Source organism: Mya arenaria, chromosome 6, assembly GCF_026914265.1.
Source record: "Mya arenaria isolate MELC-2E11 chromosome 6, ASM2691426v1".
In the NCBI taxonomy this organism is placed as follows: Eukaryota; Metazoa; Mollusca; class Bivalvia; order Myida; family Myidae; genus Mya; species Mya arenaria.
In genome coordinates, this window is record NC_069127.1 from 50,902,516 (window position 1) to 50,928,864 (window position 26,349).

General features: G+C 37.1%; 1 protein-coding gene and 1 pseudogene across 2 annotated transcripts; one reads left to right on the forward strand and one right to left on the reverse strand.

Moving 5' to 3' along the window:
* Positions 1–1,511: 1,511 nt before the first annotated feature.
* On the reverse strand, positions 1,512–12,511 carry LOC128237180 (fibropellin-1-like). Of its 2 annotated transcripts, none has more exons than XM_052952478.1 (11): positions 12,406–12,511; positions 11,625–11,753; positions 10,875–11,051; positions 9,183–9,311; positions 8,759–8,872; positions 8,252–8,359; positions 4,440–4,553; positions 3,322–3,435; positions 2,893–3,004; positions 2,484–2,509; positions 1,512–2,071 (listed from the first exon to the last, which is right to left on the reverse strand). In XM_052952478.1, the coding sequence occupies exons 1-11, from the start codon at positions 12,470–12,472 to the stop codon at positions 1,923–1,925; spliced, it is 1,239 nt and encodes a 412-aa protein (XP_052808438.1). In that variant the 5' UTR covers positions 12,473–12,511; the 3' UTR covers positions 1,512–1,922. The 2 variants fall into 2 exon arrangements, with proteins under 2 accessions (XP_052808438.1, XP_052808439.1); XM_052952479.1 differs by having other exon boundaries at positions 11,625–11,735; positions 12,406–12,505.
* A 9,630-nt stretch (positions 12,512–22,141) lies between these two features.
* LOC128237878 (putative nuclease HARBI1) lies at positions 22,142–24,517 on the forward strand (annotated as a pseudogene).
* Positions 24,518–26,349: the final 1,832 nt, after the last annotated feature.

Consider the following 26,349-nt stretch of genomic DNA (forward strand, 5'->3'; position numbering starts at 1 on the left):
CCATGCAGCGTTCAGTCTCCTTTCAGTAGTCGACCAGACACCACATAACAACCTCCACGCAGCGTTCAGTCCCCTTTTAGTACTCGACCAGACACCACGTAACAAGCTCCACGCAGCGTTCACTCCCCTTTTAGTACTCGACCAGACACCAAGTAACAACCTCCACGCAGCTTTCAGTCTCCTTTTAGTTGTCGACCAGACACCACGTAACAAGCTCCACGCAGCGTTCATTCCCCTTTTAGTACTCGACCAGACACCACGTAACAACCTCCACGCAGCGTTCAGTCCCCTTTCAGTACTCGACCAGACACCACGTAACAAGCTCCACGCAGCATTCACTCCCCCTTTCAGTACTCGACCAGACACCAAGTAACAAGCTCCACGCAGCATTCACTCCCCTTTAAGTACTCGACCATGCACCACGTAACAAGCTCAACGTAGCGTTCACTCCCCTTTCAGTACTTGACCAGGCACCACGTAACAAGCTCAACGCAGCGTTCACTCCTCTTTCAGTATTCGACCAGATACCACGTAACAACCTCCACGCAGCGGTCACTCTTCATTCACTACTCGACCAGGCACCATGTAACAAGCTCCACGCAGCGTTCACTCCCCTTTCAGTACTCAACCAGGCACCACGTTACATTCTCCACGCAGCGTTCACTTCTCTTTCTGTTCTCGACAAAACACACGTAGCAAGCTCCACTCAGCGGTCAGTATTCTTTTACTCGACCAGGCACCACGTAACAAGCTCCACGCAGCGTTCGCTTCTCTTTCAGAACTCGACCAGACACCACGTAGCAAGCTCCACGAAGCGGTCACTCTTCTTTCAGTACTCGACCAGACACCATGTCGCAAGCTCCACGCAGCCTTCAGAACTAGACCAGGCACCATGTAACAAGCTCCCCGCAACGGTCACTCTTCTTTCAGTACTCGACCAGGCACCACGTAACAAGCTCAATGCATCGGTCACATTTCTTTCAGTAATCGACCAGACACCACGTAACAAGCTCAACGTAGCGTTCACTCCCCTTTCAGTAATCGACCAGACACCACGTAACAAGCTCCACGCAGCGTTCACTCCCCTTTCAGTACTCGACCAGACACCACCACGTATCAAGCTCCACGCATCGGTCACTCCTCTTTCAGTACTGGACCCGGCACCACGTAACAAGCTCCACGCAACTTTGGATATATTATAGCCATGTTAAGCTAAATCAAACGGTTGTGATCGACATATAAAATAGGGGACGTTAAATTTACATGTAAAATGTTGTCCATTATATTATTTCAGGTATCAAGTAGTTAATGATTCTATGACAGTCTATGAAAACACAAATTACTACATCACGGAATAACAATTTGAAATCACATGAACAGTTTGTATGACAATAATTATACATGGTTTTAAATCACTTGGACACTGACTGAGACTGAACGTTATAATTCTTCGTTTTCACTATACAAAAAGTTTTCATTGGAATTTAGATACAGAAGAAGCGTTTATTAACCATTTATTCAGATTAATGACATTAGTTGTGTGCCATGTTGCCTTCCCAGTCACAGCGCAGGTTTGTTTTCTAACATGTATCCCTGCCACAAAGTAACTCATGACATGTTGAAAAAAAGTCATGTGGCCAATAAGGAGTGTATAAGCAAACATATTATTTCCGTCTATCGTATTCGTTTGCCGCGTACAGGTACGCGGAACACGTTAAAGTCATGTGGCCAATAAGGAGTGTATAAGCAAACATATTATTTCCGTCTGTCGTACTCGTTTGCCGCGTATAGGTACGCGGAACACGATAAATAGGAATAAAACACATAAAATATGCATTTAAAAACGCAAAGGGATAGTCTAAACTATTAGATCGGCTGCAGTTCAGGTTAAACTCGTGCGAGGTTGATAATTCGGGAGTTCACTACGTTTTGTTGATCCCGTGGAGATCCTGATATGAACGTCTGTCTGCATTATTGCTATCCCGGTTCCCCAGGACTTCATAGTCCATTATCTGACTCACGTTCTCAATATCCCTGCTGTCTCGGGCCGAGGACATCATAAAATTTTGTTCTGTTAAATACACAAAATATTAGTATTCGTTTGTAACAAATAATAATTGTACTATTCGAAATATCAAAGCGAAAACAATTCCAAATGACAGAAAATAATAAAATGAGTTAGCAGAAGATTTTATTATAGCTACAGTTAATCCTCTATGTGTGCTCATTTTTTAAATATCGCTGTTTTGATAATACTATGGTTTAAACAGGTTTTGCTTTATTTTATGTTTAAAAAATATTATAAATAGCTTTATATGAGAACAAAAGATATTCACATTTTTTTCGATGCGTCGATCATAAATAAAAGCTCGCAATAAGAGTAATACAGTCGTATTTAGTCACAATCCCCAAATAAATTATGAATTTATCCATGTACACATATTTTGCTATTTTTAAGGAATAATATCAAACAAAACAGTTACCTTTGTGAGATTGGACAGCTTTACCCCTTAAAAAAACAAAATATAGCATACATCATTTATAAGCAACAATTAATTTTATTTTATTAATGGCTTTAATACATCATTTTTAAGTATCGTAAGTAGAAGAAACTTTAAAATTTCAAATTATCTGACGGTGACTTGTATAACTACCAGATGTTTTAAGGGCTCGTGTTCATAAAACTGTAAATATTGCTTGAACTCAACTACTGAAAATAAATTTACAGACACCTAACGGCCGCCTTACTCAACACCGTGAGAATAGCCATCGGAACTTTCACGACATAGACACAGACACAGCCAACATACAGGTTAAAGATCTCATATCTTTCCCTTTCATTTATGTTTGTCAATCTCTTACTGGTACACATACAAATAAAGACATGAATACCTTTTTCGAGTACACGCAATGGCGATGCCACCAATTGTCAGTAGTACAACCGTCACAAGGCTCGATATGGCTGTAATGATAGTGAGCGTCTGGACAGCTTTGTCCCCGACACCTTGCCAAACAAAACATTATACAATATTTACGATAAAGAATGGCCGGCTTTTCAAATTGTATTCGTTGCCACTACAGACGCTATTGCTGCATTCTCATGAGATAAACAACGAACACAAGATAACAGTTATAGGCTTTATGAAGATAATCCATTGGAAGTGGTTTCTCTTCCCTTTGTTTTCTTTTTCCCGATTTATCTTAAAATAATAATCCAAAATACTCAAACATTTCCATTGTATTGTTAAGGGTTAGGTGTGCTACATCACATGTAACAATTATTGTTTTAGTGTTTGTTTTTATTATAACGACGTAACATACCGTCCTGACACAAAGAACCCGAGTAGCCTTGCACACAAGCACACGCAAACTGCGCTACGCCCTCCAAACAGGTGCCCTCGTTCAAACATGGCTGTGAAGCACAGTCATCAATATCTGTTTAAAGGAAAATAAAAGATAACGCCCTAAATGAAGTCACTATTACCAGTCTAAAAAGCTGTTGATTGCACGTTCAACGTAACATTTGTATAGTTTATTCTATAGTCAGATAATTTTAATGATACAATTAATTGAATAGTGGTATTATGATTGCTCTTTTGTATGGTCAACCATTTATCTAAGCATGTTAATATTCAGAAACTTTCGTTCAAAATATTAAGGAAATCTGAATACAGATTTTACCTAATTCATTTACTTTGTATTGACTATTAAGCGCTTCGTTAGATCTTCCTATCAGATCGGTGCGGTGCTAAATTGCTTCTCCGCAGAGTAAAGTACTGCAATTTCGTTGGCAATTTTGTCATTCCGCATGTAGCTCAAGGTGTGTGAACGTCAATGAGACTTGGTACTATAAGCAGGACTTTTGAAGAACCAACAATTTCTATCCTTGTAAAGACTGGCTTTGATGGCAAGGTATGGCAACTAACAAACAAACGAACTGAGTTGTCTCAGAACCTTACTATAGTCGAGAGATAAGACAGAGGACGTTTTTTTTAACTAACTTATACATTTATGTTCTTGCAGAGTTATCTTATGACAGTAAGTATACAACTAAGTAAAGCAGAATAAGAAGGAGATGAAGAAGAAGAAGGAGAAGAAGAAGAAGAATAAATAAACAAGAAGAACAATATCAAATGGTATGTATCTGTTTGTTTCTAGATACTTTATTGCAAATATGATAAGTTTATTAGTTTTTTCCATTATAAATATTGGTTTATATTAAAAACATCTGGTATAAAATGTTCCTCCGTAAAAAGCCATCAACGTATCATTACACCGAATCAAGTTGAATGGTATGTACGTTTTACTTAAGCAAAAAAATATATTAAATAAGATTTTTGTTCTGTGCATTTTCCACCCACATTGTATTGTGGAAAGCTCTACAGGTTGACTGAAATAGTACATGTGCTAGTGATACTACTAAAAGGTTTTTTTAATACCTGTCTGACAATTCAGGCCGGTGTACCCAGCAACACAGTTGCATGTGTAGAAGTCAATACCATCACTGCAGCTTCCACCGTGTCCACAAGGTGAGCTTGCGCATTCATCAATGTCTGAAGAAAAAACACTGCCGGATTACACAACATTAAAATCATATGTTAGATTTTAACATGAAATAACAAACATTGATAAAAATGTTTGTAGATTAGTTCAAACGAATTTTAATGCAATTTACATTGATGGTAGGACTATTTAATCAATCGCTACATATATATTTTTATTTCAATTCTGAGTCAATTATGATTCACTGAAATTTAATCAAGACATATTCCACACATGTACAGCACTTAATTTTTTTAACAATATAAAAAAGAAAAAAAGGATAGAAACTAACTTATAGCACATGTGACACCTGTATAACCGCTTGCGCACGTGTACTTGAACTAGCTGATGAGATCGACACACGTCCCTCCGTTTAAACAAGGATTAGAAGCACATTCGTCTATGTTTGGCGAAAAACGTGAATTTTTTTAACTATGAATTAAGACTTATTCGGTATAAAGGTTCGGAAAATTTGGCATGTGACAGAGCGAAAAAACTTAGTTATAATCATTCGCAACAACGCATGATGTAATTTCGTATTATTTGTTTGGCTTCCGGTAGGCATGCGCAAAAGTCAATCAAGAGAAATGATACGGCTGTATTCCTAGAAATGCGTACTTATTTTCCTTTTCAAAACGCCCCGCATATAAACGGAATCTAAAACTAACAGTTGAGCATGGTTTCACTGAAGTAAATGTGTAAGTTCAAGGAAGGTTGAACCCAACTGTTTCAGTAGAGCTGTCGTAATATCATTATTTTGGGATTTTTGAGATCTTGCAAGTGTCGTTTGTATTTAGATGGTTCGTCAGTAACATTCAATCCGATTTTTTTTGTTTGCATTATCGCATTTGAAAAAAAACTGCATAACAATTATTTATATAGCAGTTTTACTGTTACCTTTGTCTTCCATAGTAAAACTATTCATATTTTAGAGTTTTAAGACTTAATTTAGTTTTCAGTAGTTCGTGATCTTTTGTATTATCAGTGCGAGGAAAAGGGTACGGTATTTGCCTCTGTAGCGTTGATATCGATAAGTATTACAGATCTGTATACTGGGACTGAAGCGAATGTGACAAGGTTCGTAAAAAAACGATGAACAAGAAATTAACTTATGTTTTAAAACGAACGGATTGAAGTCTCAACTGTTCTGCAATACCGTTGTTATCAGCTTAATTGTAAACAGTCAGCGTTTTAAAAGACAATGGCGTATTATATTGACATCTGGACAATGGCGTATTATAAAAATTATTGCATATAAAAATGGTGCAAGGTAAATAGTAGTATGATATTGCATCCAATTAAATCAAATTGTATGGTCATTGGAACATCATTGAAAACGAAACGAGCATCTGACTTGCATCTGTTAATAAACGGAACTTCGTTAGAAAATGTTAATGCCGAAAATCTTCTTTTACATTGATAATAATCTCAAGTGGCATTCACAGACAGAATTCGTCTGTAAAAAGGTAAACTCAAATATTTTGCTATTAAAAAACAGTTTTCTATTATCTGAGTGATGAAATGAAATATATGTTCTATAATTCATATATACTTCCGTTATTTGATTCCGTTGTCATACTTGGGGCAAAGGCAATGGTTCAAATGTCAATAAAATTAACATTCAACAAAGGAGACTAGCAAGAATAATATTAATATCTTATGGACTGTTGCACGAGTTAAAATGGTTTACTTTAACAGATAAATGTAACTATCATAATGCCGTACTGGTATTTAAAACCATACATGTTATGGTACCAACATACATGTCCGATCTTTTAACATTTTCAAATGATGTATACTATACTCTTTATTCAGTTTCAAAAAAGGACCTTATTTGCAATATGTTGCCTAGAACAAATGATCTCAAGGATTCCTTTCATATAACAGTATGCAAGTATGGAATGAAATACCTATAGAAGTAAATGTCAATAAATTGGCAACGTTCAAATATAAATATAACATTTTCCTTTTGATCAACCTTCTAGTTAAGACTTGAACTCCGACTGAATGTATTTAAACAATCTGTTTATACGTTATATTCATTATTATATTTCTCACTTATTGTAAAATAAATCGGGTGTTTGTCGGTAAGGGCTTGATATTTGGGTGTTTACAACGGTTTATGTTCCATAACTGCTTCATATGATCATTTATTTTTATCCTTCTTGCTATTTGAATGAAAGTATACATGTGTGAATTGTATACATGTGTTTGCCATGATTAACATGTTTAATTATGCATTAATGATTTATATGACTTGTTGTTTATTGTATTTGATGATACTTGAATAATAGTATGTATACATGAGTGAATTGTGTAAAGATGTCTTAATGTTTTGTTTTAGAAGGCCATATTGAAAATATGATGTTTTAGTTGATTCTGTAATTATGTCATAATGTGTAACCTTCTTAAAATAAATACCTCAAATGCAGGAGGAGGAATACGCCTATATGAAAATTCGCCACATGGTCGGGCGATGATGTTTCAAAAGCCTTAGGGAAAGTGTTTGCATTTCGTAATTCCGCTCAGCCGCATCACATACATTGTATTTTCACCCCGCCACTTGGCGTGTTTTGGTTTTGTCTCATTTTGCGTCGAAAATTTAAAAATCGGAAACGTATTGGACGTGAAAAGTTTCAAGGGGAAATCTTCAACACCTTATTTAACACTGAGATATTATATAATTTAAATAACTTAAACAGTAAGTTTATGTTCCAGTTCATTTTCTTTTAATTTTATGTTTAGTTCTATATAATGGTTTTCTGTCCTGAGTGTAGTTTTCAATGGTTATGTAGAGACTTTTCAACGCAAAGAGATACTGAATACGACAAGGCGTTGATGATGCCTAATTGCGGAAGATGCTTTGTTGAAAACGCAAAAGTCAAATTGTCTTAGTTTATAAATCGTATATCCTTTGTTTAAATAAGATTATCTGATTTTCAATTTTTGGGCAAATGGAACAGAATGACTTTGGATTGGACCTTAAAGTTATAACGGAAAAACAAAATTCATTAAAAAGAGCAATGTGCAAAGCATGTAATAATTGAGGAGGAACATACTTGAATGTGCTTAATTCTGGGTAACATCCGAAGAAGTTCAACATTCTGACCATGAGTACAATACATCTTAAAAGTAATTGCATAGGCCCTCTTCGCGTGCAAAACATCGAATACCTAATCGCTGAGAGAAATATTACACCTGGTGCGTGTTTAAAGAATATTCAATGGCTAAAATGTGAAAATGTGACTTCTGGCATTAAATGCGATGCCGAGAAATATACATTGATTATTCAACACGTTTATTTTTGGCTAATTCAGTCATTTGCGAGAGGACTACTTATCAAAAATAACTTTCATATATTGTCTTGTTCGCCCCAACGCTTTGTCTTTATACAAGGCATTGTGAGAATCTTTAACAAGTACGTTTTGGAAAATGTTTCAGATCACGTTCTAGTTAATGAAACATTTCGCGCACAGTTGACCTGTACATATACACTGAAGAGAAACGTATAATACATGTGAAAACACTACTCCCTTGAATGATTATAAATGTCTCCATTCGAATATATTTATAGATGGTCAATGTTCAAAATCCTTGACTACGAATGCATCCTTTTATATTTTATCATTTTTCCTTTGATTAAAGATGTATCCTGAAATGAAAAACCAACAATTCTGCACGTTATAATAGCCAGAGTTAGTTCACTAACTTATCTCACAGTTAATCCCCTCAAATCCGGCTGTGCAGGCGCAAGTGTATGTTGCCAGCCTGTCTGTACACGCGCCACCATTTTGACACGGCAGGGTATTGCAATCATCTGGATCAGTGTTAAGAAATGTTCAGAAAACAGTATGACCAATTACTTTTAATTGCAATAGTTTTATGTACCGGCAAGTGTCTCAACTTTGTGAATAAAGGACTCAAGTACAGTTTGTTTTTTTTCAAACTTAAAACTGGTGAACAATGGACTAAGTTACAATTTTTCTGTAGCATTGTACGTTCATCATCACATTTAATTATTCGACAATCTCTCTCCGCCTTTTTCACTAGTGACAATTTGCTTTTTAGTGTTTTATTGTTATAAGTTGCATGTCTGTGAAGCGGTGATGTATAAACTTCCTTATGCGTTGGACTAAATAACATTTCAATACAAATGAACTGTTAATACTAATACTTGATAAATAAACAAATATTTTAAAAATAAATATATGCATACTTGTTTGACACGTGATTCCCTTGAAACCAGTAGCGCACGTGCACGTGAACTCGTTGACAAGGTCATTACACGTGCCCCCGTTTATACAAGGGTTAGAAGCACACTCGTTGATTTCTGTAGAAGATTTAGAATCCTCACAACAAAATGGTTAAACTTTTGTTCGAACATTAATCGTGTAGCTGACACTGGTAATAAGTGCATACCGATATTATTTACATAACGCATTTTACCATTTAATTATCTCATTTTATCTGCATTACTCCGACAAATGACCGGGCGTGGCTTGGTCCAATCCGCGTCATTTAAAGTCATTTAAACTTTCTTGTTTTTTTTCTTCTTTACAAAACCTTACTCTATTCATAGTTAGGATTCCTATTATCTTAGTTGTGTCAGGCTCAAGCTATGATAAATAAGGCTTACCAACCTTGGCATGCAAAAAAACTGACAGCCTCATACCCAGCTAGACAGCTACAGATACCTAGGACGCTACATTCACCGTTGATGATGTTATCACACAAGTCTGTGATGGTGTTACACAAGTCACCAAGTTGACCTGAAGAAGAACTCAAATAATGTCGGATGGTTATTTACATAACGATTATATAGACAAGTACACTTAAAACATATACCGGAAATAGTTATAAAGGTTAAAATAAACATATGTCAGCAATTATAACTGGGGGAAACAAAGAAAATACTATGTTACTTAAGAACACTGTATTTCGTGTTCTCAATGATAGAATTGACCATCTGACATTCTTCCCCTGTTTACGGATACTGAAGTAAGTTGACGGGCGAATATCTTTAATCCTTTTTATGATACATTTCTAAGTTTAATGTATTACTACATGTACATGGAATAATTATATAGATTAATGTACTGCATGATTCTGAATAGAGCCACGAACTCTATCTAGTCACTATTATTAACTTTTCAGTGATGGTAGCAGTCACTGCGCATGGACTTGAGAAGGAAGATGTGAGAGTCTAATGAACGAATTTGGTCAAAAGTCGGTAGGTTCTGTTGTAAACTTGTACTTGTGATCGTAAATGTTTCAAATATGTAATGTTTCTAATGTGATTGTACTGTTGCCTGATATCAATATTTCACTAATTCTAGTATTGGTCTCTGGATTACTTGTTTAATGTGATGTTGACTAAATCATTGAGTCATGTATTTCAGGGTTCGCAGCCAATAAGGCGTCAACTATATATTGATTAACGCTAAAAGAGTACCCTATGGATTTCCTATCATTGAGATATTTGAATCTAAATTCGCAGAGACGAGGTACTTTTTAAAACGTACACTCGTAATAAGAATATACAATTTAAATACATATAAGTAAAAATGTTAATTGTGTCATGTTTATATCAATCAATTCATTCATTTTTCAGCGATTGCAAGGGAAGTTATATCAATTGTGTTTGAGGTTGTGGTCTTGATTTGAGAGGGAAAGGCTACACGTCCGGCTTGGAGACCGTCAACAAAACTTATATACGCCCGAGCCAGGAAACAAATTCGTGACGCCTGCACTTACCATACAACCGATTCCCTGCTGTTTTGGGCTGTATTCCGGATACCGAGGAAAGGAAGGACGACTTTTACTTACCGAGCAAACTGAATTTGATTCGATTCAACCGAGTAAATATATAATGGCAGTAATGTAATGACTTTCATTTACAGAAATCGTCATTTTCGATGAAAACATAAAATAATGTTCTCTTGCTTATACTTTGTATCGATTTGGATTTCTGTTTGGTTGAGACGATTAACAACAATTGGTTACTTCAAGATTACTTACTTATGTGGTTTGTAAAGAATAACCAACATTAGTCACTTGAGTAGTCTCCCAGGTTATTTAGTTCTCATACACCATACAATTTGTACAAAGAATGAGATCAATTGTTAATGTAAAACTCCTGATTGTTAAGTGAACATATCGACATTTCAAAACTTGAGTCTATATACTGCATTATATATAATTATTTGTATATTTAAATATACTGAATACATTTTCATAAAAATCCAACAACCTAAATATATTCTTAATTAATTGATACAGTATCCAATTATCAATCATAATTCTGTGAGGATTCATTGTTAATCAGTACTTACCTGCAATACAAGAGGGTGCTACACCAGACCATCCTTTGGGCTTCACTACAGAACAAGTTCTTCTTGTCACACCATCTATTTGGAATCCAGCGTGACAACCATACATAGCAACGGAGTCTTGTATCGTGGATTTGTATGAGACGGCACCATTATTCGGTTCGCTTAGCACCCCGCAATCTAAAAATAAGCAGAAAATAAGGGGTCAATTTCACGTTCAATCTACGACGGAAAAATGAACCACGGAATATTAAAAACTGTATTACGACTTGTGCGTCGTTTTTGAAATTGGTACTGTTTAATAAAATAGCTATTAAAATTTAATCAAAGTACACTATATGTATATTCATTGGCAAATGTATAATTTAAAGAAACAAGTAACTAAATAGGGCGGAAACATATCAAAAGATGACAACGATGCCTTTTCTTCTTATTATTTTAGGGGAAATTGAAATGTTTGCAATCGCAGACGTCCTACCCAATGCACATCTTACTCGGACTGAAACTATATTGTTTGCAACTGCAGATCACAATGACCAAGATAAATGTGTTCTCATGTTCGCTTCAATTGGCATGAAGTATTTTAAATGCAATGCCATTACATGGTGCTTTAAACGGACGAAGCTAAGAATACAAAAAACGGTTCCAATACTCCTTATAATAAGCACTTTTTTGTAATTCATATCCCAATAAAAATAAATTGTTTTGTCGAGCGTGTGAAAAATTTGAAGTAAAACACTCCACATAACAAACCGTAGTCGCATCCATCATCATTAGCATTCGTCGTGAATCCCTGTGAAGTGACGCACACGCATTTCTGAGTTATGATTGTGTCGCACACCGAATAGGCCAAGGTCGCGCACTCTGAAGAATCCGTACAGTCTGTTGAAAGCAGGAACAACAGTTTATGACATCATTTGTACGATTTACTTTACATTACTCCGTTAAGTGTGGGAGGCAACACAAGACTTCTGATGCCCCTATCGCGTCACTTACCGCGTTTGGTAGGAGTTTCACATATTCCAGAAAAATGCGATTAGTTCAACAAAGTTTTAATATAATCATTGACAAAAATAATGTGCGTGAGGCTCTTTAAAATGAAATTGCAATGGACTTAATCGGTAAGGCATTTCTGAGGTTAAGGATTCGAATGAATTGAGTATAATCCCTTCAGGGGTAAAAACGAGTGTGGTCAAGATTTGTTGGTTGATGATCTTAGTTTATTTAAAAGTACAGTTAACATTGACACACAAAAAAAAACTACGAAATTATCTACTGATAACCAAACCAATCATTGATAATGTCATTTGCATTTTATGAAGTCATCAAGAAATTTGAGCTATTGTGCAAATTTCAAGGCTAAGAAGGATATATTTAACAGACACGCACACACGCATACACACGCAAACGCGAACCCACGTACGCACGTGCACACACGCACGCACGCACCGCCCACGAGAACGCAAGCAAACACACATACACACGCACACGCATACACTCACACACACACACGCACACACACACACACACTTACCTGTTTGTCCGATTTGTGCCTTAGCCATATAAATGGACAAGAACATTATCGATATCAGTAAAACCATCCTTTTTATATATCATTTATACATTGATTTGAAATACCTTCAATTATTGTATTTGTTCACGACGAATGGTCACAAAAATGTTTTTTGTAAGTTTGGGCTTATATCCAGCTCTTCTGCAAACACATTGAATAGAAAAACTACCCAAAAGTACGAAAGCCCCAGCTCTTTAAATTTAAATTGAGAAGATAGTTGATCTGGGCATGTTCAAAACAAAGCGTCATCATAAACCGTAGTGCGAAAATTTTTATACTGCAATTTCACGAAGGCAAGATCTATCTTTTTGAACTGAAACGGTCGACAAACAATAAATAATTAACATTTTGGATAACATTGTGATATGAGATCTCATTTAACAAAGGCTTTTGTTACATTTATATTCCGCATATACAAGATCCTATCCGCAACATGCCATGGCTCATATTACATTACAATAGATAAACAAACCAGCCAATGTTACAAATAAATATATATCACATGCTAGTTATAGATTTATATTTATAATCCAACAGTTTGTACATTTCCTATAATCAAGTCATGTAGTTTAATGTGTTGTATGCATATGTAGTTTCCTGTGGTTTAACTAGTATGTTTAAGCCTAGTAGTGTATGTAGACTGTTTTTGATTAAGTAATCAATTCATTTCCACTCTTAGACTGGTTCTGTTAAAAAGCCATAACATTTCGTGCGTCTGCACTCCTACTATCTGAACAATTGCTTGAAAATTAGCTGAATTGCTTAGTTTGCATGCATATTGTTATAGTATGGTTTGTCATTTGTCCGAAATGCATGTCCGAAATTCATGTAACTCGTAAATCAATATACCTGTTTGAAGTAAGTAGTTGGAATTTCCACTGCTGAATCACATTAATATAATCCTAAGTAATTATATAAAATGTCTAGCAAATGCTTTCTCCATTTTGAGAGTCGAACGCTGTGCACTTGTCAAACTTGTCCGCCATTTGCATTTTGTAGGTTACAGCGTAGTTAATTATTCATATCAGTAAATCTAGTCATTTCTAACATTTTAATGTGATGTTATATTGTATTTATGTATGATTTATTGTATTGTGTTAAATTCATATTAATATGATGTTTGTTATTTAAGGTATCATCCTAGATCTCTAATGCTGGGGAGGACTATTCCACTATTATTCTTGCGGAATGCAAGTGTAATACTGGGCTCACTTATCTTATGAGCATCACTGTTTTACTTCAAAGAAGTTAATGCTGCATTGTATTGTTAAAGAGTATATGTTCATTTCTCTACTTCAAGACCTTATATTCACCTTTTAAGTGAATATTATTTATGTTTCATACAAAATATGAGCCGCATTACTCAGCCAGCTTGCTGGTGAAAATACCCAATTTTGATTGGTTGCCAGCAACGCCAGCACCAGAAACCCCTATATAAGGCGATGCATTTTTTGCAATGGAGTCAGTTGTCAGAAGTCACTCGTCTGCAGTCAGTCCTTAGAGTAACCTACACTTAACTAAACCAGCCATGAAAAGGTTCTTTGCTGGTTATTTCTACATTATATAAAAAAATCTAACTACATGTAATACCTTAATTAACTTCATATATACCTACAAAAATACTACTAGCATACTTTAGAATACAAAACTGACTACTGGTTCCATTGCTGACTCATGTAATAAGTAATTGACTAGAGAACGTGAATAAATTAATAGAAATCCTGACAAATCTTGAGTTTCAATCTAGAATGATTAGAAATTTGAACCGCCCGGCTTACATTTTTGGTGTCAGAAGTGCAGATAATCTTATCTGAGCGATACGAGCTTTTCCTAAGAATTATATACAAATATAACAAGTACGAACAAGTTTATTATGCACAAAAATCAACAATAATAACATTTAAATATATAACCCATTATGAAGGAAAAACATTTGCAATAGCAGTAAATAACAATGAGTCCCCAGACCCAGAGGTTTCTTTCAATTCCATTAATGATGACGATGACAATGAATCCCTCCACACTATTTACCAAGTAGATGCTGACCAGTCCAACACCAATTCTGATGACACACGAAACATCAGTGTAATTCATAATCCGCCCATACCATTAAGATCCCATAGTCAACAAAACAGAACAAATAACAACAACCCATTTTATAACTCCAGATCAACGAATCATCCCAGTCCATATAACCATGATGATCGTGACATTTCTCCACCCCCAACCCTGCGTTTGATTACAGGGTACCAGTCCAAACCTCTTTCATAAAACCAGATGCCTATGATGGGTCTGGTATGTCCGACCAGCATATGTCGTACTTCGAGGACTGTGCAGAGTTGTCCCGATGGGATGAAAAAACCAAAGTCCTTGTCCTTGCGTCCAGCCGTAAGGGTACTGCCAGAAGTTTTTATATGTCCTTGACTGAAGATGAAAGAAGAGACTATAGGCTCATCGTTTCTCGGTTTTCAGACCGGTTTGGTGGAAGTAGACACCAAAATCTTTGGCTAGCTTAGTTTGAGGGCCGACGTCGCACACGTGGTGAAAGTATTTCCACTTTTGGATATGACCTACGCCGCTTGGCTCAACTAGCTTACTCGGATCTTGATAGGTTTGCACAAAAACGCCTTGCCATTAACCAGCTGTATAAACACATTCCAGCAGATATGCAGTGCATGTGTATTGATAAGCAATGCAGAACTATTGTTCAAGCTAATCAGCTATCGAACAGTATGAGGCTGCTGTTCTTGGCTCCATGCCACCAGCAAACTTCAGGGCTGTTGATGTTGTATCGCCTCAGTCCTCTGCTACGTTGGATGATACTGTTAAGCAGGTCATGTCGCGCCTTGACAAGCTTGAGAAATCACACAGTATGACCCCTCGCCATTAAAAGGGCAACGCCCAAACGCCACGCTTATGTTTTGGCTGTAAATCCCCCGAACATTTCTGGGCAGAGTGTCCACAGAATGTTACCCGTTTGCCTTCTTTTATGCAACCCCATGAATACAATAGGTCTTTTAAGAGAGGTAGAAGTCCACAACCACCGCCACATCTACCTACAGTTCAACCAAATGCTCCTGTAAATTCCAGGTCAAGGCAGACCCAGGAAAACTAGTAAGCGCTGGCTCTGATGGCAAAGAGTCAGCAAGCTATGAAAGGCCTTCAAATCACAAGATGCTTATGTTCACTCAGCTCGGTCGGGTCATAGCTTAAATAAACTTGACAACGGCTTTTATGCCACTTGCAAGGTTGACTCCCAGTCCATTAACTTCCTTATAGACTGTGGTGCAATCACTTCACTTCTTTCAGACAAAATTTAATATCTTCATGAACTTGACCATAAATATCTGTTTCACCTACAACCTACTACAAAAATTCTCAAAACAGTCAACGGGGAACCTATCACCACCAATGGCAATGTTGATTTAGTTCTTGGAATGGGCCATGAGAAGTTTGATGTTCCATTTTTTGTTTGCGCTATGGTTAGTGATGGCATTTTGGGCCAAGACTTTTTACGCAAACATGTGGATAGCATAAACTATAAGCGCGCATGTCTCCTGATTGATTCAAATGAAGTTCCATTGTGGACTGGAGGAAAAGCAAATCAAATATGTCGGGTAGAGCTACACGAAACTGTTCGCCTTCCACCTAACACCAGAAAAATTGTTTCTGTCAAAATTCCCCAACGAGAAGATCTTGCACAATGTGGTTTCGTAGTGCCTTCAATTGAATTTGATGAACTACGGTAGCACTGAAAAATTCCTCTTCAAAAACACAAACATGGGTACATGTGATTCTTACTATGCAAATACCACAGAAATCAACCACATTGCAGCCGTTAAAGACGTTGAATCATCTTCTTCTCCAGATGAAATTGTCCTACCGGAACACCTCACTGATCTATACTCTCGTAGTTCAGAGCACTTAAATGACACTCAAAAATATGACTTAGCTAAACTCCTTTTCAAATACCAATCCACCCTTTCCAAAAGCGCTGAAGATTTCGGTTACACTGATATTGTGCAGCATTCAATAAATACAAGAGATGTAGAGCCAATACGCCAAATTCAACGTTGCCCTTCACAAAGCGACAAATTGAACGCGATGAAGTTGAGAAAATGTTGAAGCGAGGTGTTATCGAGCCGTCTGCTAGCGCCTGGTCTTCGCCGTTTGTCTTCGTCACAAAGAAGGATGGGACGCCAATGTTCTGCGTTTACTATCGAAAGCTGAACGATGTCACCGTAAAAGATGCTTACCCCCTCCCCAACATCAATGACTGCATCGACGCTTTGTCAGGTGCTAAGTTTAATTTTTTAGCTCCATGTACCTCAACTCTGGATTTTAGAGGTAAGCATGAAGCCTGAAGACAAGGAAAATACTGCTTTTGCAAAAACTATGGGATTGTACCATTTTACGGTTATGAGTTTCGGACTTTCAAATGCTCCTAGTATATTTGAACGGCTGGTTGAAAATGTTTTCCGTGGTCTCCAGTAGGTCGAGTGCTTAGCATCAGCGGTCTGATTCTTCACTTCAGATTATTGTTCAGTCACTTGAACGGTCAAGCACGAGACCCTCTTGGCAAGCCATATCTTCCTAATCAAATACTGTCAAAAGTCTATGGCGAATGTGTGAACGCCTTGTCTTAGAAGATGGCTGTCTAATGCGAACATGGTTTGACACTGAGAAAAAAAATCACAAACAAGTTATTGTACCACAGTAGCGACAAGCAGATCTTTTAAAGTACATGCATGAGATTCCCTCATCAGCACATTTAAGCACAGATAAAATGCTTGAAAAAATACGTCAGACGTTCTATTGGCCTGGTATGTCCAGTGATGTTGAAAAGTATTGTGCACAGTGCCACCAGTGTGGTGCTCAGAAACCTTCAAAGCCGAAGAAGTCTCCACTTCGTTCTGTTCCTGTAATTCAACCTATGGAACGTGTTGCCCTTGATATTATTGGACCGTTGCCACGAACTGGCCAGGGGAACCAATTTGTCCTAGTTATTAAAGACCAGTTCACTCATTGGACCGAGGTTATTCCGCTGCCAGACCAACAATCTCAAAAAGTAGCAAAGGCGTTTGTGAATTACTTTGTGTCTAGATTCGGTGTTCCATTACAAATACACTCAGACAGAGGTACACATTTTGTCTCTAAACTATTTAAAGACATGTGCAATTTATTACAAATTGATCATACCCGTTCGACACCATTACACCCTCAATCAAACGCTTCAGTTGAGCGGTTTAATAGAACCTTTCGTGCTATGTTGAGCATGTATTGCTCAGGAAATCAGAGAAAATGGGATCAGTTTCCCTCTCAAGTAATGATGGCATACATATCCTCCATTCACGCTAGTACAGGGCAAAGCCCAAACAAAATGGTATTTGGACATGAAATTGTTTTACCCCTGCGGGCTTTTGTTGGACTCCTACCATTGGGTGTGATCACACAGGATGCCTTGTCACCCAAGAAGTATGTGCAGGATCTCCGTAATGAGCTGGAAGCCATCCACGAAACAGCACGTGGGTTCCTGGAGAAAAAAAACAGAATATCAAAAGAGACACTATGACATTACAGCCAGAAAGAGATCTTTCAAAAGTGGTGATATTATCTGGGTGCACGACACTTCTCGTCGGCACGGTGTTTGCACCAAGCTTTCTGTAAACTGGAAAGGGCCATTCATTGTTACTAAAAGGCTAGATGATCTTGTTTATCTGGTGAAGGGATCGGAAACAAGCCCTGCAAAATCAATTCATATTGACCGCCTAACAGCATTCAAATGTTCATCCTTGCCAGCATGGCCGGTTACCATGAAAAGCAGTTTCAAATAATTAGTTCACCTAGTTCTTAAGTCCATGTGGAATAGTTATAGCCCACAAATATTCCTACCCATATACATCCATATACACATAATTACAGAGAACAGTCTGCACTATCAAGAATTTAATGTAAATATTGTTAAGCTGGATATTTTCATTGCGATATAGTTGTAGTTAGGTTAAACTTTAAATTCTTCATTTTGGAGTTAAAAGCGTGCACGTACTTGTTTTGGAGCGCTCCACCTCGGCAATGAGGGAGGATTGATCACCCACCCGCGATTTGTCGTTTAAGTTGTACCGTTGAAGCCCACTTGTGTTGTGACATAGTCCACAGTGCAGCAGTCTAAAATATTGCAATGTTATTATTCACCAAAACTCAGCAGTGTAACTATATTTATGTTATAATCACATATTGTTCATGTATGTTATAAGACACAAAATTTATTTGCAGGATATAAAGCCTGTCATCAATGCCTGTCATGCCCGGCCATTTACACCAATAGACGGGACTTTGTCCACCATATTATAAAGGAACACCAGTTTTGCCAACTTGTTTTGTGTACAAAACAAGAGAAATCCTACCGTTATACACAGGATCTTCATCGCCATGTCAGATCCCAGCAACCCACCATCTACATGACACTTCCTCCTAGAGCCCTTTCTACAACTGTTTCTTCTTTTCACGATGCCCGCAGCCTTTCATCAACATCCATGAAAATGTTTCAGATTTCAACTCTCCCGAGACCCAATTTGCGATGGACTGTATGGCACGTTGGTGCACAGGCCGTACCCCAGGGGTGACCCACTGGATAGAGGGTTGGAAGTAAAGCAAACCTACGGCTACCACCAAGTACAACCTCAAACGCCCAGCCCCTGACTTTACACTTAATTCGGTATAACTTTCTAGTGACGACGCTAGAATTAACCTTTCGTCCACAGATGACCTTTGCAAGGTCCGAATACTGCACAAATCCCGCTCCGACCCAAAAGTGATTTCTCGGCTCGCCATCCTCTCTGCAACCCTCCTTCAGATATTTATCTCCCCTCCTCCCGCGCAATTCCATCCCTGCTCCGACCCAGAGGAGATGAGAGAAAAGATAGGAACATTTTTGGACATACACCCCTGCCATCTGTCTGGCGTCTGGAGGCATCCATACCAGTTCAAGCGACTCCCACTGCCCCCTACAGTACCAGACTTCCGCGCCCAAAGGATTAATTTTCAATCAACGGCATCCATCGACCCATGCCCACTATCCACCATCTCTTCCACTACGTCATCTACATCTAGCAAACATCCTCCCTGCCTCAAACAGCCGCAAGTTCCATCAACCAGTCTCCCGCCACTGATCCATCCATATTGGAGAGCACTCTTCTAAAGAAGTCTAGATCGCCATCTCATAAGCATGTGCCATGTTCACCAGTTCCCTCATTTAATGACCTGAGGACACCTTCCCCACTGTCCATTGGGTCTCCTTCCAGACAAGATGATGAAGTTACCCATCTTTCATCATTAAACCTTCCAACAACAACAACAACAACTGCATCATCATCATCCGTATTGTCTAACCCAGTAGTAGAAGCAACAGCATGCGCTTTATCATCACCAACAACAACAGCATATGTCCCATCTACTATAGGATTCAGACCCATCTCAACACCCCTTCCAATGCCGCCAATAACCCCAGAGCCGCTCGTCAAAGTCCCATCCAGCATCTCATCAGCCCATCCAATTCAAGAATCTTCAAGCTTAACCAGGCAATGTGATGGAATACCGCAAATCGCCAAAAACCTACTCCTAATTATACACCATTACTACCTCCCGGCAGACGCGAATGCAGTCACGTCCCAGAAGAAAGTGTCATGCTAACTCCCTCCATTCATTGGCCTCCAAAAGGCTGGTAAGACTATAGTCCTGAAGAAAAGGCAGTGGCCATTGAGTATGCTGCAGCATCAATAGAAATGAAAGACGGGATTCACCCAATTAGCCGTCAAGTGCTTTTATATACATACAATCATCTTGTTCTCCCCGGAACTAACCTCCTTGCCGGGGACACTTCAACGAAAATGATGTATTATAACCTTGACACAGTCAGAAAGATTGCCCTAGGCATGAGCCCTTTCCCTTCAGCATTCCAGCGGAAAATCTTAACATCACTTTCACCCCCATCTCCAGTCGACATATCTGCCTTCTCTGCTATACTCCTCCCACTCAGGAGTTCTTCAACGTAGATGTTTCCTGATATTTGCCCCTTGGACCGATGTCCCTCTTCGCCTCCACGAATCCGTTCGCCTCCCCGAATCCGATGTCCCTCTATTCGCGTTCCCGAATCCCGATGGAACCCTCTTCCCTTTTGATTGGCCTCGCCACCGCTCCCCATGGACCTGAAAGAAAACCTTTTACTATAAGACTTTTAATAAGTGAATAATAGTAATAATAACATTGTTTAAAAACTATTAAAGTACCCAGGAAACTAAAAGGACTATTTGAACCTATTTAAGGTGTAAGAGTAAGTTATTTTCAAGAACTAGAATACTAATCAGTTCTAATTGTATTTTTAAATTGTATTATAATATTGAGTTTGCATAATATATGTATAATGAGCTAACAAATACTAAGGATGTGTGTAATTCTCCTCTTTTTATTAGGTGCTTTTTGGACTTTCGGAAAATCAAAGCACTGAATGTCTTTAAAAGATGTGTACCTGAAACAGATAAAAAGGTGCTAGTATGATAACCTGCATTGTATGAATGTGCATTGTTATTTGTTGTTAAAAATTAATTCATACTTGTTCATATTGAATGCACCCCTTTTTATAACTTCGGGAGAAGTTTAATCTTTTAAGGAGGGGGAAGTGTAATTGTATGGTGTGTCATTTGTCCGAAATGCATGTCCGAAATTGATGTAACTTGTAAATCAATATACCTATTTGAAGTAAGTAGTTGGAATTTCCACTGCTGAATCACATTTTTATAATCCTTAGTAATTTTATAAAATGTCTAGCTAATGCTTCCTCCATAACTCTACCAGATTAATTTGTATTCTTGAGTGCCGGCATTGAGTCGAACGCTGTGCAATTGTCAAGCTTGTCCGCCATTTGCTTTTTGTAGGTTACAGCGTAGTAAATTATTTATATCAGTAAATCTAGTCATTTCTAACATTTTAATGTGATGTTATATTGTATTTATGTATGATTTATTATGTTGTGTTAAATTCATATTAATATGTTGTTTGTTATTTAAGTTATCACCCCAGATCTCTAATGCTGGGGAGCACTATTTCACTATTGTTTTTGCGGAATGCTGCCGTGCGTCCAGTTACCGCAAACGTGAGCCGATAACAGCTCGCATCGCTAACTAGTGTATTGACTGCCTTGTTCGCCGCTAACAATTTTAATTTTGCGGACTGAGACAGCGTCCTTAGCATCCTGATAGAAAAAATAACTGACGATAGTATACTTTAGCATGTAGAGAGGAATATTACTGTCGCAACACAGTCAATGTCCGATTTTTCATGTAAGTTGATAGTTATGTTACGTGTGTACGTATGTTTGATGCGCATTTTCATGTTTTAGTATGAAAAATATACCCCATCCATCTTTTTGTAAATAATATTTTACCTATAAAAGTCCTATCGCCTGATTACGTAAAGATTCAAAAGAAATGCAATTGAATGTTTTTTAAATCTGAGATTATTTTTCAGTTAAATTCGACATTCATTTAATAATACATTTTATTGTAACGCTATACTGTAGTTTTGCTGAATTTGATTCCTCCAAAGATAATCCCCCTGAAATATATCTTTTTCCTCAGGTGTAATTAAAATTCTCTTAACCACAGATACTTCCTTGATGCTGACGTGTAGCAATCCTGCTCCGGTTCGAGTTGAAGGTTATGTTCCAGACGTAGTGTCAATGTATTCTGATGTGGAATTTCAGTCCCGCTTTCGAATGCATCGGTCAACTTTTGTGGTAAAAAAATAAAATGTAGAGACTTTACTTTTAAAAACGTTTTTTTCATATGTTTTCAATATGCCAGTATGTCACTGGATGTGATCAAAACAGTAGAGAACTGGTATTCCAAATCGCTTACAAATGTCACACATTTACAACTTTGGATTTGGTTGTCCGGTTAGCGCAGTGGTTTTGTAAACTTGCTTCTCACCAAGGCGACCCAAGGTTCATTTCCCGGCCTGGGTGCATGTGAGTTTGGTTAGTGGTCACCAAGCCGGGCAAATGGGTTTTCTCCGGGTACTTAGGTTTTCCCCACGACACAAGACTACACTCTCGCGTAACATCATGCCAATGAAAGTGAATGATATAAGTTGCAATAGCATGTTTCACAATCTTTGAAAAATTGAACTTACTTTGGACCTTTTCAATCAATGAAGATGCTAAATGCAATCTGTGCTTGGATACCTATACATGTGTGTATAACATACAGACACTAACTTCATTGTGTTTTAATTATGGTTAACACAGGAATTCCTGTGACTGTTATATTTTGAATAATGGTATTTTGTACAAAACCCATTTGTCTGTCTTTCCTAAAGTCCAACTCCACCAGCATCAGAATGGGAATCAAACATTAACATACATTTCGTTGTAGAATTGGGTGCATGTTATTAAAGCATATATCTGTATCTGTTTCTATTGACCTACATGTAAGTGTTTAATATACATATATATTTTCTGTACTTTATCAATATTTTAGGAGCTGTGTAAAATTGTTGCCCATATATGGCCAGGGAAAGATCCATTTCATTGGAGACGAGAATGCTGGCAACACTTTGGATGTTGGGCAATATGGAGTGTTATCGGAGCGTAGCAGACAGATTTGGCATAAGTAAAGGTATCTATTGAAACAGTTTTTGTACTTTAACATGGCATGTTATGTTTAACTGACTGACACATAATTTAAGTCCAATACAATTCCACAGCATATTTTTAAAGAAGCACTCTTACTTCCAAATAAGACTTACCATAATAAATAATACCCGATACTGTTCCAATTTTCAAAAAATGTAGAAATAATGTCAAAAACAAGGGTTCTTATGAAGGATACCGAGTTTGATTTGAATGAAATGAGCATGCAACATGATGTTTTTACCTTATGATACTAGACAGTATATTAGGGCTTTAAAATACATGTTCATGGTTACAACCTCTTTTATCCGAGTAATAAATTTTTCCATGAAAGCATTATTTAATAACAATTGAAGATTTATTAGTCAAATTTGATGTTTGTTATACATGTGTATGTTATGATTTTGTTGAAAAGTGTCACAAAAATCATTAAATGTTAATTTAATTTACTGGTACTATTTATTTAATTCACATTATCTTTCCATATATGGAAGTAACAATCATATTTTTTTACAAACTTGCAAACTTGCAATGTATACGTAATACTTTCAGTCATCTTTCACCGCCAAAAGATAGCTTTTTACATTCAATAAAAAGATTTGCAAATAACACATGTTATATAAAATTAGTTAGTCTATTGAACTTTATGTTTAAGGCACTCTCCATCTGACTGTGATGAGTTCTTCTAAGGCCCTTTGTCAACAGAAGAGCAAGTTTATTAATTTTCCCAGCACGAGAAGGGAGATGGATCAGGTCGCAGAGGGGTTCAGTGCAAGGTGTGGGGTTCCTGGAATTGTTGGAGCTGTAGATGGAACACACGTTCCAGTTCCTGGTCCACGATCACAGCACAGGGCTTCTTTCATAAATAGGAAGGGTTATCCTAGCATTCAGATGCAGGTTGTTTGCGACAGTAAACTCCGGCTGCTGGATACATACACCCGTTGGCCTGGCTCTGTGCATGATGGAAGGGTTTTCCGGAACAGCCCATTACAGGATGTATGCCAGCAGCTCCCTGCACCTAACCACTTGATTGGGGACTCAGCATATCCTCTATCCCGGTATATGCTAGAGACAATGGCCATCTTAATGCTCAACAGAAGAAGTTCAACAAGGCCCACTCGTCAACTAGTGTTGATGCTAAGCGTGCTATAGGGCTTTTTGAAAAGCAAGTTAAGGCTATTGAAAAATCTTGATGTGCTTCTGGCTGATCAAATACCAGAAGTTATAACGGCTTGCTGTGTCCTACATAACTTCATTTTGGACAGGGAGGGCGATGATGTTGTGGAAGATGTAGAATGTGATTCTTCAAGCGTAGAGGAGGAGGGATGTAGCGATTCACTAAATGCAGCGGGAAAGGAAAAGCGCAGGAACATTGCTAATATGTTGTAATATCTCTAGCTTAATATGTTTTCAATTCAGTGACACAAACATTATCTTATTTAAATGGATTAACGGAGCTTTTTCCAACATTATCCATGGAATTTGTGTATGTATATTCATTTCGAACCCATGCCTTCTGTTTGATTCGTATTACTCTAACAGCTGTAATTGAAAAATAAGTTGTAGTAATAAAGGTCAATATATGTTATAGCAGGAATATTTGACTTCATGATCGGTAGCCACATTCAGCAGTACATTTTAATTCAAATGTCCACAATTTAAAGGCATGAGTTGATTATGTTTTATGAACCTAACAATAATGTTATGAGATCTAAATAGGCTCAGGTTGATTAGTGCATTTTTTAAAACTTTTATTTTAAGTTCGTTCAACTAATGAGGCAGGGAAAATATTACATGTCGAAAATATTACTCTCATTATGTAACAATTGTATATGAAAACTACAGAAATAAGCTAAATAGCCAAAAGTTAACACATAAATAAACATAAAGTTTGTTCTAACAAACTTAATATTTAACCACAGTAAAATCATGGCCACTAAGACCAAGTGTAGATGTCTGAACTATCCACTCATGTTTTTTTAAATCCTTTATATGGACCTTCATTCTTGTTTCTAATACAAGATGGGTTACAATGAAAAAACAATAACAATAGTTACAATTTTAGAAATTTGTTTTATGTTACTTTCAATCATTTACTTATTAATAACTTGTGATTGATTGATCATGCCAAATAACCTTACTTGCTACATTTTAACATTTAGACCAAACCAGAGATCTTTAATTGTTAGAACACATTTAAGAATAACGGTAATAACCAAAGAGTCATCGTACAACCATTATCATCGAGCTCCTTTATGTAACAGGTGGACACAAGTTCAACAGCAGACATATTCAGTATTTAACAGTAACTATCAGCAATTAACACAAACATGCGAACAGTTCTTGCCTAAGGACACAAACTGAACTTATGTCTAAACTCAACCTCAGCATCAACCCATTTTACTTCAAAACGTCTTAAGAAAATATAAAAAATGCATGTATCAATAATTTGCCAGCCTTTTTAAAATCAATAAGAAAATATGTATTTAAAAATATTCATTAGCATTATAAATGAACTTGGTTCACGTACAGATACTGATCATAGGTAGTAACTATTTTAAAAGCATTGTATAATGCATTAATTATTTTAAAAGCATTGTATATCATAAGAGTTGACGTGGCTTTAGGATTTTGAGAATGGTTTCAGTTTATTTAACATAAAAGTTGAATTAGAGAATGACTGAATTATTTAAAATGATACTGGCGCATCAATGTTTTGTAAAAGAGAACATTTACAAAGAAAACATTTACAAAAATTTCTCAAGCATGAGACAAGATGGTAACAACACAATTTTCATAACTGTTAATATTTGTATTACATTTATAAAGCCAGAGCTGTCGTAAGACAGCGGGCTAGACTCTCCACTCACATTGAGATGTGAATACAATAATAATATATGTGCTTGTCATAAGCAATCAACAAAATCTCATAAAAGGTCACTATTAAATCTTAATGAATACTAAGTTGGCTTGCAATATGTTGACCGTTACTTAAGTTATTCAATACCAACCATTATTCTACAGATATAACCTTTGTCGTTGATCTCGATCCAAGGGGCCTCAGATGCAATCCCATGAAAAGTCTCATTAAACTCTTCCTATATACCAAGTTTGGTCACTACATGTGCAATCTAGCTAAATTTAATAGATGCATAAGGTCACGTTGACGCTGCCTTCATACCAGCCCGCCCAACCAATGATGCAAGACATTTTAACAGAAA